This window comes from Ictalurus punctatus, chromosome 1, assembly GCF_001660625.3.
Source record: "Ictalurus punctatus breed USDA103 chromosome 1, Coco_2.0, whole genome shotgun sequence".
Classification (NCBI taxonomy): Eukaryota; Metazoa; Chordata; class Actinopteri; order Siluriformes; family Ictaluridae; genus Ictalurus; species Ictalurus punctatus.
The window spans coordinates 9,292,162-9,304,539 of record NC_030416.2 but is presented as its reverse complement, the minus strand read 5'-3'; the positions used below and the strand labels follow the sequence as shown (position 1 = coordinate 9,304,539).

At 38.6% G+C, this 12,378-nt stretch overlaps 2 protein-coding genes across 9 annotated transcripts in view; both read left to right on the top strand.

Annotated features, from left to right (window-relative positions):
• LOC108279266 (uncharacterized) overlaps positions 1–3,427 on the top strand; it is a 202,246-nt gene extending 198,819 nt beyond the window's left edge. Inside the window, exons 3-6 of one of the 7 annotated variants that reach the window (XM_053680274.1) lie at positions 218–330; positions 523–549; positions 700–717; positions 1,555–3,427. In XM_053680274.1, coding sequence (XP_053536249.1) covers positions 1,572–3,095 — 1,524 coding nt within the window. In that variant the 5' untranslated portion in view covers positions 218–330; positions 523–549; positions 700–717; positions 1,555–1,571 and the 3' untranslated portion in view covers positions 3,096–3,427. Of the gene's footprint in view, positions 1–217; positions 718–1,554 lie in introns of all 7 variants that reach the window. The other 6 variants (XM_017493366.3, XM_053680271.1, XM_053680270.1 and 3 more) reach the window with 6 other exon arrangements.
• Positions 1–12,378, top strand: part of LOC108278470 (uncharacterized) — a 203,173-nt gene that overhangs the window by 102,778 nt on the left and 88,017 nt on the right. The gene's annotated exons all lie outside the window — the stretch shown is intronic.

The window sequence follows — 12,378 nt, the reverse complement described above, 5'->3', positions numbered from 1 at the left end:
ACAACTTTGTGTTAGTGTTTTATGGATTGCTTGATTTTTAATGTAAACAAATAATAGTCTATCAATTTTTAACAGCAATAATGATCATGGCTTTTTTTTTTAGGTTTCTTGCAGTAGATCTAATTATCACAAAGGACATAATATAAAAATACTAACGGGGCCATTAGCATAGCATATAGGTTAGGAATCTCTTACATTGGAAACTTTTACTTTACAGTTGTCTGACCTGAGAACTGAGATCAAGTGATTAAGGAACATCAAAACAAACACTGGTGTCTCTGCATTCTGTGATCCAGTGTGGCCTCCAAAGCTGACTGTCCGGTCTTTCCGGTAAGATTGCCATTACATTGCAAATTGTCCTGTACACAAACATGATAAACATTATTAGGGAGTTCTCCTTAGTGATCTCATGAACCTGTGCAGATTGTTTACAAATGTGTGTTTTCTGTTTTAAACCGATGCATAAGCAATAAAGCGCAAAAGCAGTTGTAATCTCTTTTTCCTTTATGTAATTTTATGCAGTGAAAACTGTACAACTTTCAAATAGAGGTCATTTACCCAAATACTACCCAACACACATGTGATTATTTTGTGTGCAATATCTCCACTATGTACAATAATTCCTGTAGATTTAACAAATGCCTTATATCATAACTTCTTACATATGTATTTTGTTTATTTCTTTCATTTGACCACCAGCTGACTGCTGAGCACAAGGTAAGTTTCCAACAAGGAAATCTGTATGATACAGTATTTATTTTGGGATTGATATTTATTACAACAAATGATATCTTTTAGTCAGGTTTACATATTTCTTCACTAATATACAGTTCACTTATATACCTTTTCAACTATAAGTATAAAAAAGGTGAATGAGTATATAGTAAAAAATGTATTGAAAAACTACTCAAAACTACTTCACACAATTATGGCCTGATATGAAACAATTAAGATAGGTGATGTGTCATGTAAAACGTTTTAGAGGCAGATGCAAGTGCAGTTAAGAGCTTTATTGAAGAGAGAGATACAAATCCAAATGGAAAGGCAAAATACATGGTCATAAACAGGCAAATGGTCGGGCAAAAATCAAAGAGGATGAACTAGGCTAAGACAGGAATCAATAAATGAGGATGAGAACAGGATCAAAACCATGAAACAAAAACAAGGATCAAAAGGCATGATACAGTACAAACATTCATGATACTTCGCCATGAACAAAGGCACACGATAGATTTAAATACTTAACGTAATCATAACACTTAACGTAATCATAGGACTTAACGTAATCAGGGCATAAACAGCTGTGAATAATAATGACACGTGAGGGAGACATCCAATAATGTAACGGGGCGGAGACAAGTCATAAACCATAACAAAACACACGTGTAGAAAGTGAACAAAGTCGCTGAAAAACCCAGAAGAGCGTGCTGTTGTGCTTCAAGCAGTTGAGAGGAAATCCGTGACATGCTGTTTGATCCTTGCTATAAACATACATAACACAATAGACAAAAATATTTAAATAACTGTGATCTTAATTGTGTATTTTATTTACAGAAGTCCAATCATTAATCATGATGCCCCAAGAAAAAACAAGCCTCCGTTTTGTCACCTGGAACACTAATGGTATAAGAAGCCCAGATGAAAAGTTTTCAAATGTGTTGCGGAGTCTCCGTAAAATTCAGGCTGATATTGTCTTTATACAAGAGACACGTGTAGGGCCAGATTGTTACAGAATCTTCACAGACTTGGTACCATTTCCTTATCATAAAGATTGGAAAGTCTACTTCACTGTACACAGCCCTAAAAGCAAAGGAGTTGCAATACTGATAAAAAACAACATACCATTTGAATACATATGCCATGATGAGGATTGTAGTGGAGGTTACATTGTGCTCTTCTGTCATCTGTATGGTGAACTGCACACTCTTGTTAATGTGTACAATCATAAGGCAGACAGACTTGTCTTAGGTAGATTAAAAGAATATCTGTTGGAGACAGCTGAGGGTGTACTAGTGGTTGGAGGTGATTTCAACACAGTTTTACATCCCAGCTTTGATCGGAGACCTTCAGCTTTAAGGCCTTCAACATTTAGAGATCTTTTAGAAGACTTTACTGTTTCTCTGAATCTCAGAGACACCTGGTCATACTTATGCTATGCTGATGAGGGCTTTACACGAAGTCAGAATGAGAGTCACTCCAGAATAGACATGTTTTTCTTGCACAATGACACACTGGTACGAGCACGTACTATCACTGTACAGGACAATGACATTTCTGATCATAATCAAGTTGTCCTGGAACTTGAAGTGCAGCAACAGACGGAAAAAACATTTCCAAAAGTTTCCTTGCTTTTTAAGCAAATTCCAAATAACAGAACACCCAACAGGATATCAGGGAAGATTAGTGGGGCAGAAATCCTGAGTGCCATCAAGACTTTGGCTGACTCACAAGAACAAAGACCTGGTGAAAAGCAAGTGGGCTACTATAAAAGCAATCGGTGCCAAGTGACAGAAAGCTTAAAGATAACTTACAACAACATGTTAAAGACAAATCATGTATCTGAAGCTTTTAAAGAATCTTATCATTCACAAGACAGATATGTCTTCAGTGCAGAATATTTGATATTCTCTCAAATTTTAGCCAAGCGACTTAGTGCATACATTTCCCCCTATATCAAGGAAAAGCCAGAAAAAAATCTTGATAAATTTCTCACTGTGACATTTGAGAAAGGCATACAAGAGATTACGTTTTCTTTCCTTGAGACAAGCCGTGAACTTCATAAAGACTTGAGGTCCTCTGTCCCCCCAACCAAGTTCCGTATTCTGGGGCGCCTTCTTCCAGAAGTCCAAGGCTCTTCTGGGAAACTCAGACATTTGCTGCCTGGCTGTCCACTTACCAACACTATCCTTAATTTAGCTCTGAATAAGCTAGATTGGATTCTCAATAGTGAGAAGAAGTGCAGGAGTAGTGTTTGTTTCCACAGACAGGCTCTGCTCATACATGCACACCCGAGCAAACAGGAGCGAGTTGTTTGGCTAATTGAGAAATTCCAGGAAGATTCAGGAATTAAATTTAAAAGACAATTTCATAGATAGAGACTGAGATGATTAAAACACACAAATGTATGTTACAGCTAGATTACATTTATACATTTACTGTGGTAGGATTACAAAATATCCAGACACGACCAAGACAAACTATTTAATTTTATGTTGTTATCCTGACTTTAAAATACTTTATTGATGTACAGCACTACCTAGATACTAAATATTTTGAGAATTATTAAAGGGCTTTTCAACAGCAACCATTTGAAGAATATTAAGCATATGACAAGTTCTGTACAACATCTGCATTGCAAATTGAAATTGCATTTAAACCTCCGTCAGAGGTGCATTTATTTTTTCATGTCTGACCAAAAATTATATATATATATATATATATATATATATATATATATATATATATATATATATATATATATATATATATATGCTTACTTTTATGTTTAATTTTGACTGCTGTTATGATTTTATTGACTGTTTTTATTTAATGCATTTGTTTACTATTGTATTGACTACTGGTTGTAAATATGTTTACTGTAATTTCTTGAATGTGGTCCATTCTAAAGTAATGATATCATACTTTGTTATGGTTTTCTTTATTGGGATTGAAAGAAGGTATTTTGAAATGCACTTCATTTTATAAACACTTCTAGGAAAAGGGTTTTCTGTTGACTTTTTCATGAATGACCATAGATAAGGGCCCATTAGTACCACAGTGGGTGATCACAGTCCATCACTGGAACCACAGCTAAAATAGATTCTGTAAAATATAAAGGGTTTCAGACTCTGTTATACAGTTGCTAATGTTAACATGTGTTTCATGAGCTGGGATTACTGGAGTTATCTGTAAGATATAAATGTATATTTGAATGCAATCTATGTAGTTTTACTTAAAATGTTTTAAGGATTTCATTTGACTTTTGTCTTTCAAATTCTTGTCCAGTTCTTTGTCAATTATTACAGCAATGGTTCAGGGCTTTGTGTCTGACTGCAATCATTATAGATATATAAACAGTAGGTTTTAGCTTTTGTTGAATCTAATGCTATATTAAGTCATCTTTACTCTATTTATGAGGATATTGTTTTTTGGGAAATTCTTACTATGTCATATTTCTTTCTTAATAAATAAAAGCTGTGTCAAGTAAAATGTGTCAATTGTCTTGAAATGTACAGTCAGGTCCATAAATATTTGGGAAATATATAAAATCTTAAATAAAATTTTTAATCCTGATCATGGCTGCCTCAGACTGTCTTCAAATCTATTTTTAAATCACATTCTCAACATTCCAAATCCAACACAGTATGGTGGAAACTGACAACCAAATGTGTTAACACGGGTAACACATTAACACGGTTTTTAAAATCAAACACTGCACTCTCACGTGGGCTCGAACCCAATAATTGGATCACGTTAATATGATGTCAGTTGATCACACTCACAATACATCATTCTAATTAGTATATTAGATACTTGTTTAAATTTAATTTAATTTAATTTAATTTACTTTAAGCAAAGAAATTACATTTTGATGAGAAACTAAATATTTTATGTAAAATATAAATTGTATTTTTTCTTCAATCTGACTGACCACATATTCCCTTCGTTCAGTGCATCTAATGATCTAATGGCTGGCTGCAGTACAATTTTTGAATGGGAGAGCTGATAATCTATCCTTTGAAGTTACAGCTCTACAAATTATTTATGGGGCTGACACAACTTACAGCAAAAGTATTTAGCTGTATATTTTCAGTCTTCTCTGTCAATATATTATGTCAGTATTTAGTAGTAGTGGAATATATGTGGAGACCTGGATGCACATGTGAATGGATATTTTTGAATGCAAAGAGTCCAAAATCAACAATCATTTACAAACATTTCAGCCATACAGGTATGGCCACCACAGACTACAATCCACAGAGAGTTCTAATCAAGCACACGTGTTTCCAATTACACTCAAACTCTATATAAACAGATCTTGGACATTCAAATGGTTACAAAGTAAAACTCAGTAGTGTTAACTCCGATCTTACCAAGTCTTTTGTTCACGTATCACGTACACTGGTTTTTGACTAGGATTGTTTCCTGGTTTCTGTATTTTGATTTTTCTACATTGTGCTGTTTGCTGATCGCCTGAGCCTCTTCCTGTTTTTGACCTTGAACTTACCTCACATTATGGATTTGTCTGCCGATTGTGATTAAACTGCCTCTACTGCATTTGCATTCATCTCAGTCTTTCTGTTGTGACACTGTGTCTATTAATGGAAGAAACACCTGACCATAAAATTGTAAAGAAAACAAAAGTGAAACAAAAATGAAATATTTGAACTATGCACAGTATAAATTTACGTTTTTCTTCTTAACCATTGTAATAAATATTATTACTTGAATCTGTGGTTTAAAGTGATAAACTGTCAAAAATGTGTGGAAATATCTCAGCATTACTATTAACAGGGATTGTTTTTATGTTAGAGAGGAAAGGTACTTTCATTTTGTATCCTAGTAAATCCTGAATTTGTCTTTCATGGAGGATAGATCTTACTATGCAAAAGAAAGCTCAAGTTATTTCTTATTCATATTATCTTTGCTTAGGTACAATTTGAATATGTATCTGCATGGAAGCTGAAAGCACTGACTAAAATGAAAATGAAAGTGGATGTGGGAGTTGTTGTGTCAGTAGCATCAGTTTATGCTTATTCACCCTGTGTTTGGATTACAGGCACTCTAGTCACACATGAAATGATCTAGATGTAGTTAGCTGTATAGGAACTTATTATTCTTAATTTGATACATTATTACCTTATTATTACTTTAGGGTCTTAGGCAAATGCCATCTTTTAGTTGTCCATAATGAAACATACCTTCATCTTTCAGTTAAACTATGAAAACATATTCTAATATCAATAATTTTAAAGATTAGCAGCTATTATCTCGCTGTCGTATACTTTATCCTGTTAAAATTCCAACGGTCAGCTCTCTGTCACCATGTTATGAGCAAATCCATCTACACAGATTCTGTGCGTACGAAAGTACTCATACCTTTGGAAAGCTAAGCTTCTTGTGCTTCAATATAAATATAAACCATTTCAAGATACAAACAGCAGCTACAATCAACGTCTCTGTCAGACCACCGATATACAAACAAACACTTACGAAATGGAGGCAACTCACCTCATATGAATCCTCATAGTAATCCACTGATCAATGGTCCTGACAAAAATAGTCTTGTTATACTGGGAAAGTTCCAGACAATTCGGTTATGAAGTATATTTAGTCCACCTTTCAAAAAGAGACCAAAACTATGCATGTACTTCAAAGGGTTCAAGAACAGCTTTAATTTTAGTTTGGGTATGCCTTGGCTAGGCATTTTAGGCTAATTTTACAGGAGCTTTACTTTATGAGAATTTACAGAAAAAATGCACTAACAACATGGTTGCAGGTTTGATTATTTTTACAGATATCCCCTGTATCACAGCACACAAGAACTAGAAAATCACAGCCAAAAGCAGCAAATTGTTGCATTCTTTTTCTGATGCAGGGGCTAGTAGCTAATTATTTTGCTTAATGGCGCTATTCTGGAGTGTGGTTCAGAGTGCTCAAATTGCAACCATTTTACATCATCGACTCAGACTGCACTGCAGATGTAATGGTGGCCTCTGTAAGTTAAAATATGTATTAAGCATAATATTGTGAGTGTTTTCAACCTATTTTAGTAGGAGAGGGCAATTACTGCGTGTTAAGGCTGACAAATCTTCATAGGCTGGGTTTCTTTTAAAGCATTACTAAACTCTAGTTTAGCCATCCAAACAGTTGACAGCATCTCTTAGAAATATCATCTCATCTCATCGTTCTCATGTATTGAAGCACCTTACACTTCCCTCTGCTTCAACTCAAAAAGAATGCAGGCTAAAGTATAAAATAATTGGTATTTTGTGTGCTATTGCTTTTGGAGAAATCAAAGCAAGGCTGACACACAACACAGTCTTCCACCTGGAGTGATCCCATACTAAGTGGGACACTGGTCCCAAAATCCCACTGTATCATTAAAATAGACCCGAGAGCTGTCTATCTTATCTATTTTATGCAGAAACAAGGAAAAAGTGAAATAACAGAGACATTTGGAGAAAGGATTTGTTGGGAGAAACAGGCAGGAAGGATTGCTATTCTGCAAAGAGAACTAGCGGTATAGTGAAAATAAACATTTTTATACTGTGAGTACTGGATGTAAGTACAGAGAGCCCAGCTGGTGTATCCTCTCTTGTTCCGGTGTGAGGAACAGAGGAGGGCAGAAAGCCTGCAACACCACAGGCTGGGCAGCAGATGTAGGCACTTTAGGAATATAATCCGGCCTAGGATACAGGAAGACCATGGTTAATCCAGGGGAAAAGGCAAGGCAGGAAGGAGCAACTGAGAGACCTTGTAGGTCTACTACTCGCTTGAGAGATGTCAGGGCCCACTGAACAGCTATCTTTAGAGGCAGAAGCTTCTCAGAGACTGACTCTAAGGGCTCAAATGGGGCACCTGACAAACCTTCCGGGACCACAGAAGGTCCCAGGAAGGTATGCGCTGCCTGCAGATGGGCCTCAGCCACCTGACACCACACCGAAATGGTGGCCACCATTTCCCTGATTGCAGAAGGAGCCCAACGTCCTTGTGCAAACTACAGGACTGTAGCTATTGCAAAATTTACTGGATTTAGCTGGTGTTCCTCACACCGCAAGACAAAAAGCCGCCATTTAAGCGCACACAATTTCCTTGTGGATGGTGCTCTAGCATTTAACATGGTCTCTACAACCTCAGCTGTGAGACCAGAACCTATGAGCTGGTGCCCCTCAGGGACCAGACCCACAGTTTCCATAGTTCTGGCCGAGGGTGATGAATCAGCCTTCCGGCTTGAGACAGTAGATCCGGTCTAAGGGCACAAATAGGACACCTGACAGACCTTCTAGGACCACAGAAAGGTCCCAGGAAGGTATGCGTGGCTTACAGATGGGCATCAGCCGCCTGACACCACGCATGATCCTCAAAGTTAGAGGATGTTGCCAAACAGAGGCTCCATCAACAGGGGTGTGGCTGGCCGAAATTGCAGCCACATAAACCTTGATTGAAGAAGGAGCCCACCCCGCTGAGAAATGTTTTTGTAAGAACTCCAGGACAGTAGCTATTGCGTAGTTCACTGGGTCTACAGTGGATCCCTTTGGATGGGAATCTCACAAAGTGTGCCATCTAGCAGGGATATTATCTCTGAGAACCATATTCGAGCTGGCCAATAAGGTGCTACTTGCAGCAGACATTGACTGTCTTGGTGAACTCTCGCTAGAACTTGTGGGAGCAGAGTGATCGGGGGAAAAGCGTACAGATGTGACCTCAGCCACATGTGCACCAATGCGTCCAGCCCTAATTGTGTGGGAGGAATGAGGATGAACCACAGTGTGTTGTCTCCTCAGAGGCAAACACATGCAGTCCTGCTTGGCCAAACCTCCGCCATATGGACTGCACCACTTGTGGATGGAGCCACCAATCCCTGGGCCTCAGCCCCTGCCTCAACAGGATGTCTGCCTCCACATTCCAGTTGCCCAGAATGTACATTACACTCACTGACAAAACTTTCCCTCTGCCCAGAGAAGAATTAGTTGTGCCTGCCTGAATAGGGGGCGTGGACATAATCCTCCCTGGTCTTAAATATATGAGACTACTGCTGTGTTGTTTGTAAACACATGGTGACCTCTCAATTGACCAAGAAGAAATTTCAGTGCTAGAAATTTGGCCCACATTTCTAGGCAATTTATATGTTGCTCCAGATAAGGGCCACTCCAGAGACCGTGAGCTGGACAGCTGTCTAAGACCGCGCTCCAGCCCGTGAGAGATGTGTCTGTCATTACCACCTTGCACTAAGGAGACACACCTAGAGTGTGACCCAAGGTTAGAAACCGGGGACACTCAAATCCTCAGAGCACATAGGCATCGCCGCGAGACAGTGATTACTCTCAGAGGTTTCAACCCTGGACAAAAACCCCCTCTCGATGGTGAACCACCAGTTCCCTGGATCGTGCTAGAATTAACCAGTTGTCCAGATAGTTTAGTACACAGATGCCCTGCAGTCACAGTGGAGCCAGAATGACATCCATGCACTTTGTGAAGGTGTGAGGGGATCCATAAGAGATCCCCCGGACCTCAGATGGCTAGCTGCCTCAGCAGTGGCTGGCCAAGATCCGCGAGGCTCTGAAACCCAACTTGCTTCGGCTTCTGAGAAGAGAGCAAGACATGAGCGGAGCTGCCTAATGTAGGCGTTACAATGCACAGCCTCTCGAGTCTGCCATCGCATGCTCCACATCTAGACACTTCACACAAAAAGTCCAGAGATTTTGAGAAAAGATGGAGAGGAAATGAAGTGACTTTTGGTTCTTTACACAAACAACCGACATGCAGTCTCGCTGAAGATAATAAGGCTGATGACGTAGTTCACAGGTGCCATATATATATCACGCAATGCGCTTAATTTAAACAGGCATGATTTACATAATCTTCAAATGCCAGTTGCGCGCGAGGGGTGCTCCCATAGTGTTATATAAACGCAAAGTGGAGTTCCCTTTCAAAAAGGGAACTCCCACACGATGTTAATAGTGTGATTAAGGTGTGTACATGTTTGTAATGCACTTCGATAATGCAACTAAAACAGCAATACTCCACATGTCTTAATTCGATTTGTGTTTACTTCGAGTATGACTTTAGTCGGATTAAGATCGTCAGAAATCTGTGTTTACATGGTAGTTTCTTAATCAGAGTATTGTCTTAATCGGGTTAATATTGGATTATTGTTGTCCATGTAAACGTACTTATAGACGTGAATGTAAAAAGAAGCAAGCACATGTATCCCACTGTCATGGCTAATGAGTTGCGCCATTCATCCCAATTTGCATAATTCGTTTGTGAATGTTTTTAGAATGCATGATGAAAGTAATGCAACATGTTTTACATGTAAAATAGTCCACGTTATTAAAGCCTAAGTAGTTATATCATACACTTTCTGTCAAACAGTCAATCAAAGTGTTGTGTGTGATAATTTATGACCCTCTGTGCTTCCCTGACTGACAGGTCTGTAGGGGTGGTGAGGAGGGTAACCCTATGGAGTTTATCAGATGATCAATCTGGCTCCTTTGTGTCTGGGGGTGTTGTGGAGAGGTGTGTGTTGGGGGAATAGTCCCCCTCCCAACGAAAGGTGTTTATGTTAATGAGTTTGGTTTTTGGTGGGGTGAAATACGTCTGAAAAGAAATAATGTTTTTAATATGGGGCTGTGTTTGTGTTACTTTGTGGCGTTATTTCGTTTGTGTAAACACATTGTTAGAAAAGCATGATGTTTGAATGTGTACATATATGAGTAGAATATTTGTTTTGTGAAATAAATGAAAACAATTGTTGATTATGTTTTTTAGGGATCCCGTTTTACCTTTGAATAAAAAGTTTAGGAGTTAGTTTTTAAAAAAAGAATCTGTTTAAAAAAGAATCTGTTTAAAATAATCGTTTGTATTACATACATTCTAAACACAAACCTTGAGGATGTAAAAAATGATCAAAAGAGCTGTTTAAAAAGAATCCGTATTACTAGGTTTCCAAAAAAACACATAAAACCTTTAGGAGGTAAAAATGGTTAAAAGAGCTGTTTAAAAAGAATAGCACATATTACACGGCTTCTAAACAAAGACCCTTACAAGGTAAAAATGTTAAAGTGCTGGCTAAAAGAATCTCCGTAATGTTTAAACTAGGATAGAAGTTTTTTCCAGAGATGTCTTCCAGTCGCTGTGTTAAGCAGTAATGAAGTTAAACGGAGACGCCTCACTCTCGCTAAACCCCGCCCACACATACGTGTTTTCAGACACGCCTCTCTCTCTCTCTCTCTAAACACACCCATTCACATGTTTTCAACGTAGCCAGTACGTTCTGTCAAAATGTCAATCACGGCGGTAGAACTAGAGGGCTAATTTATGGCCTCGTCCTTGACAGGCCTGCGTTTCTCTAGGAGTGCTTAATTTATGGCTCTTTGTTTCTTCCTGACCAAAGAGTTTTTTTATGACTAGGGGGGTCGTGGTGTGATCCTACAGATTGTTTATGATAATGAGTGTCTGCGGGGGTGTTAATTGCTTTACGACACACCCTACAATAGGTATGCTTTATGTTTAAAAGTACGGTCAGTTACGCAGAAGTCTCTAAGATCGCAGCCGTGTATCAGAGTGCTGTGTAATTTTCGGCGAATAGATTATTATTTCTTGATTAAGAACCTAAAAGCATTCATCGGTACACCATACGTGTGCGAATACTGCTATCGTGGTTTTACTAGCCGCGGAGACCACAGGTGTAAATACGTTTGCGATGTATGTAATGCACCTGATTGTCATAAATACGCTGGCAAAACGAGGCAATGTCACGATTGTTTGCGGTACTGCAGATCAACCTACTGTTACAACGCACATAAACAAACGCAAACAGGACAACAGTACGCTCAGTGTGATGTCACTAAATACTGTCAGAAATGTAATAGGCGATATCACGTCAACGGAGCAGTACCAAAAAAACATGTGTGCCCTGCAGAACACTGTATCCACTGTAAAGCTGAGTTGGTTAATGACGGAGTACACCAATGTTTCATACAACCGATAAAAATGGAACCACCTAGCGACAAATACATTTATTATGATTTTGAGACACAACACACGGACGGTAAACACGTAGCAAATTTCGTATGCGCCATTACATTTAAAGGGGAAGAGTTCACAGCCGCTGGTACAGACTGTATAGATCAACTTGTTAAAAAGTTTAGACAGCCTCATTATCAGAATTACACATGGGTTGCACACAACGCTTCAGGGTTTGACAATTTTATACTGTTGGAATATTTTGCAAAAGCAGGGCTAACACTCCAAATTACTATGCAAGGCTGTCGGATCATCTTAATGTATGATAAGACATTCAAGCAATGTTTCATCGATAGCTACTCTTTCATCCCTATGCGTCTGTCCATGACATCCGCTGCGTTAAATCTAACCTGTGCTGAGAAAGGTCATTTTCCACATCTGTTCAATAGAACCAAAAATGAAGACTACGTAGGCCCATACCCTGATAAGTATTTCTACGGCTATGAGACAATGTCTGACAAAGAGAGGGCTCTGTTTGATGAGTGGTATGTTACGGTGTCGGGTAAGGTTTTTGATTTAAAAAAAGAGCTCGCCATGTACGGCAAGAACGATGTCGTTTTGCTCCGTGAGGTATGCATGAAGTACCGTGACGAATTCATACAATGTACCAAACTCGACCCATTCAGA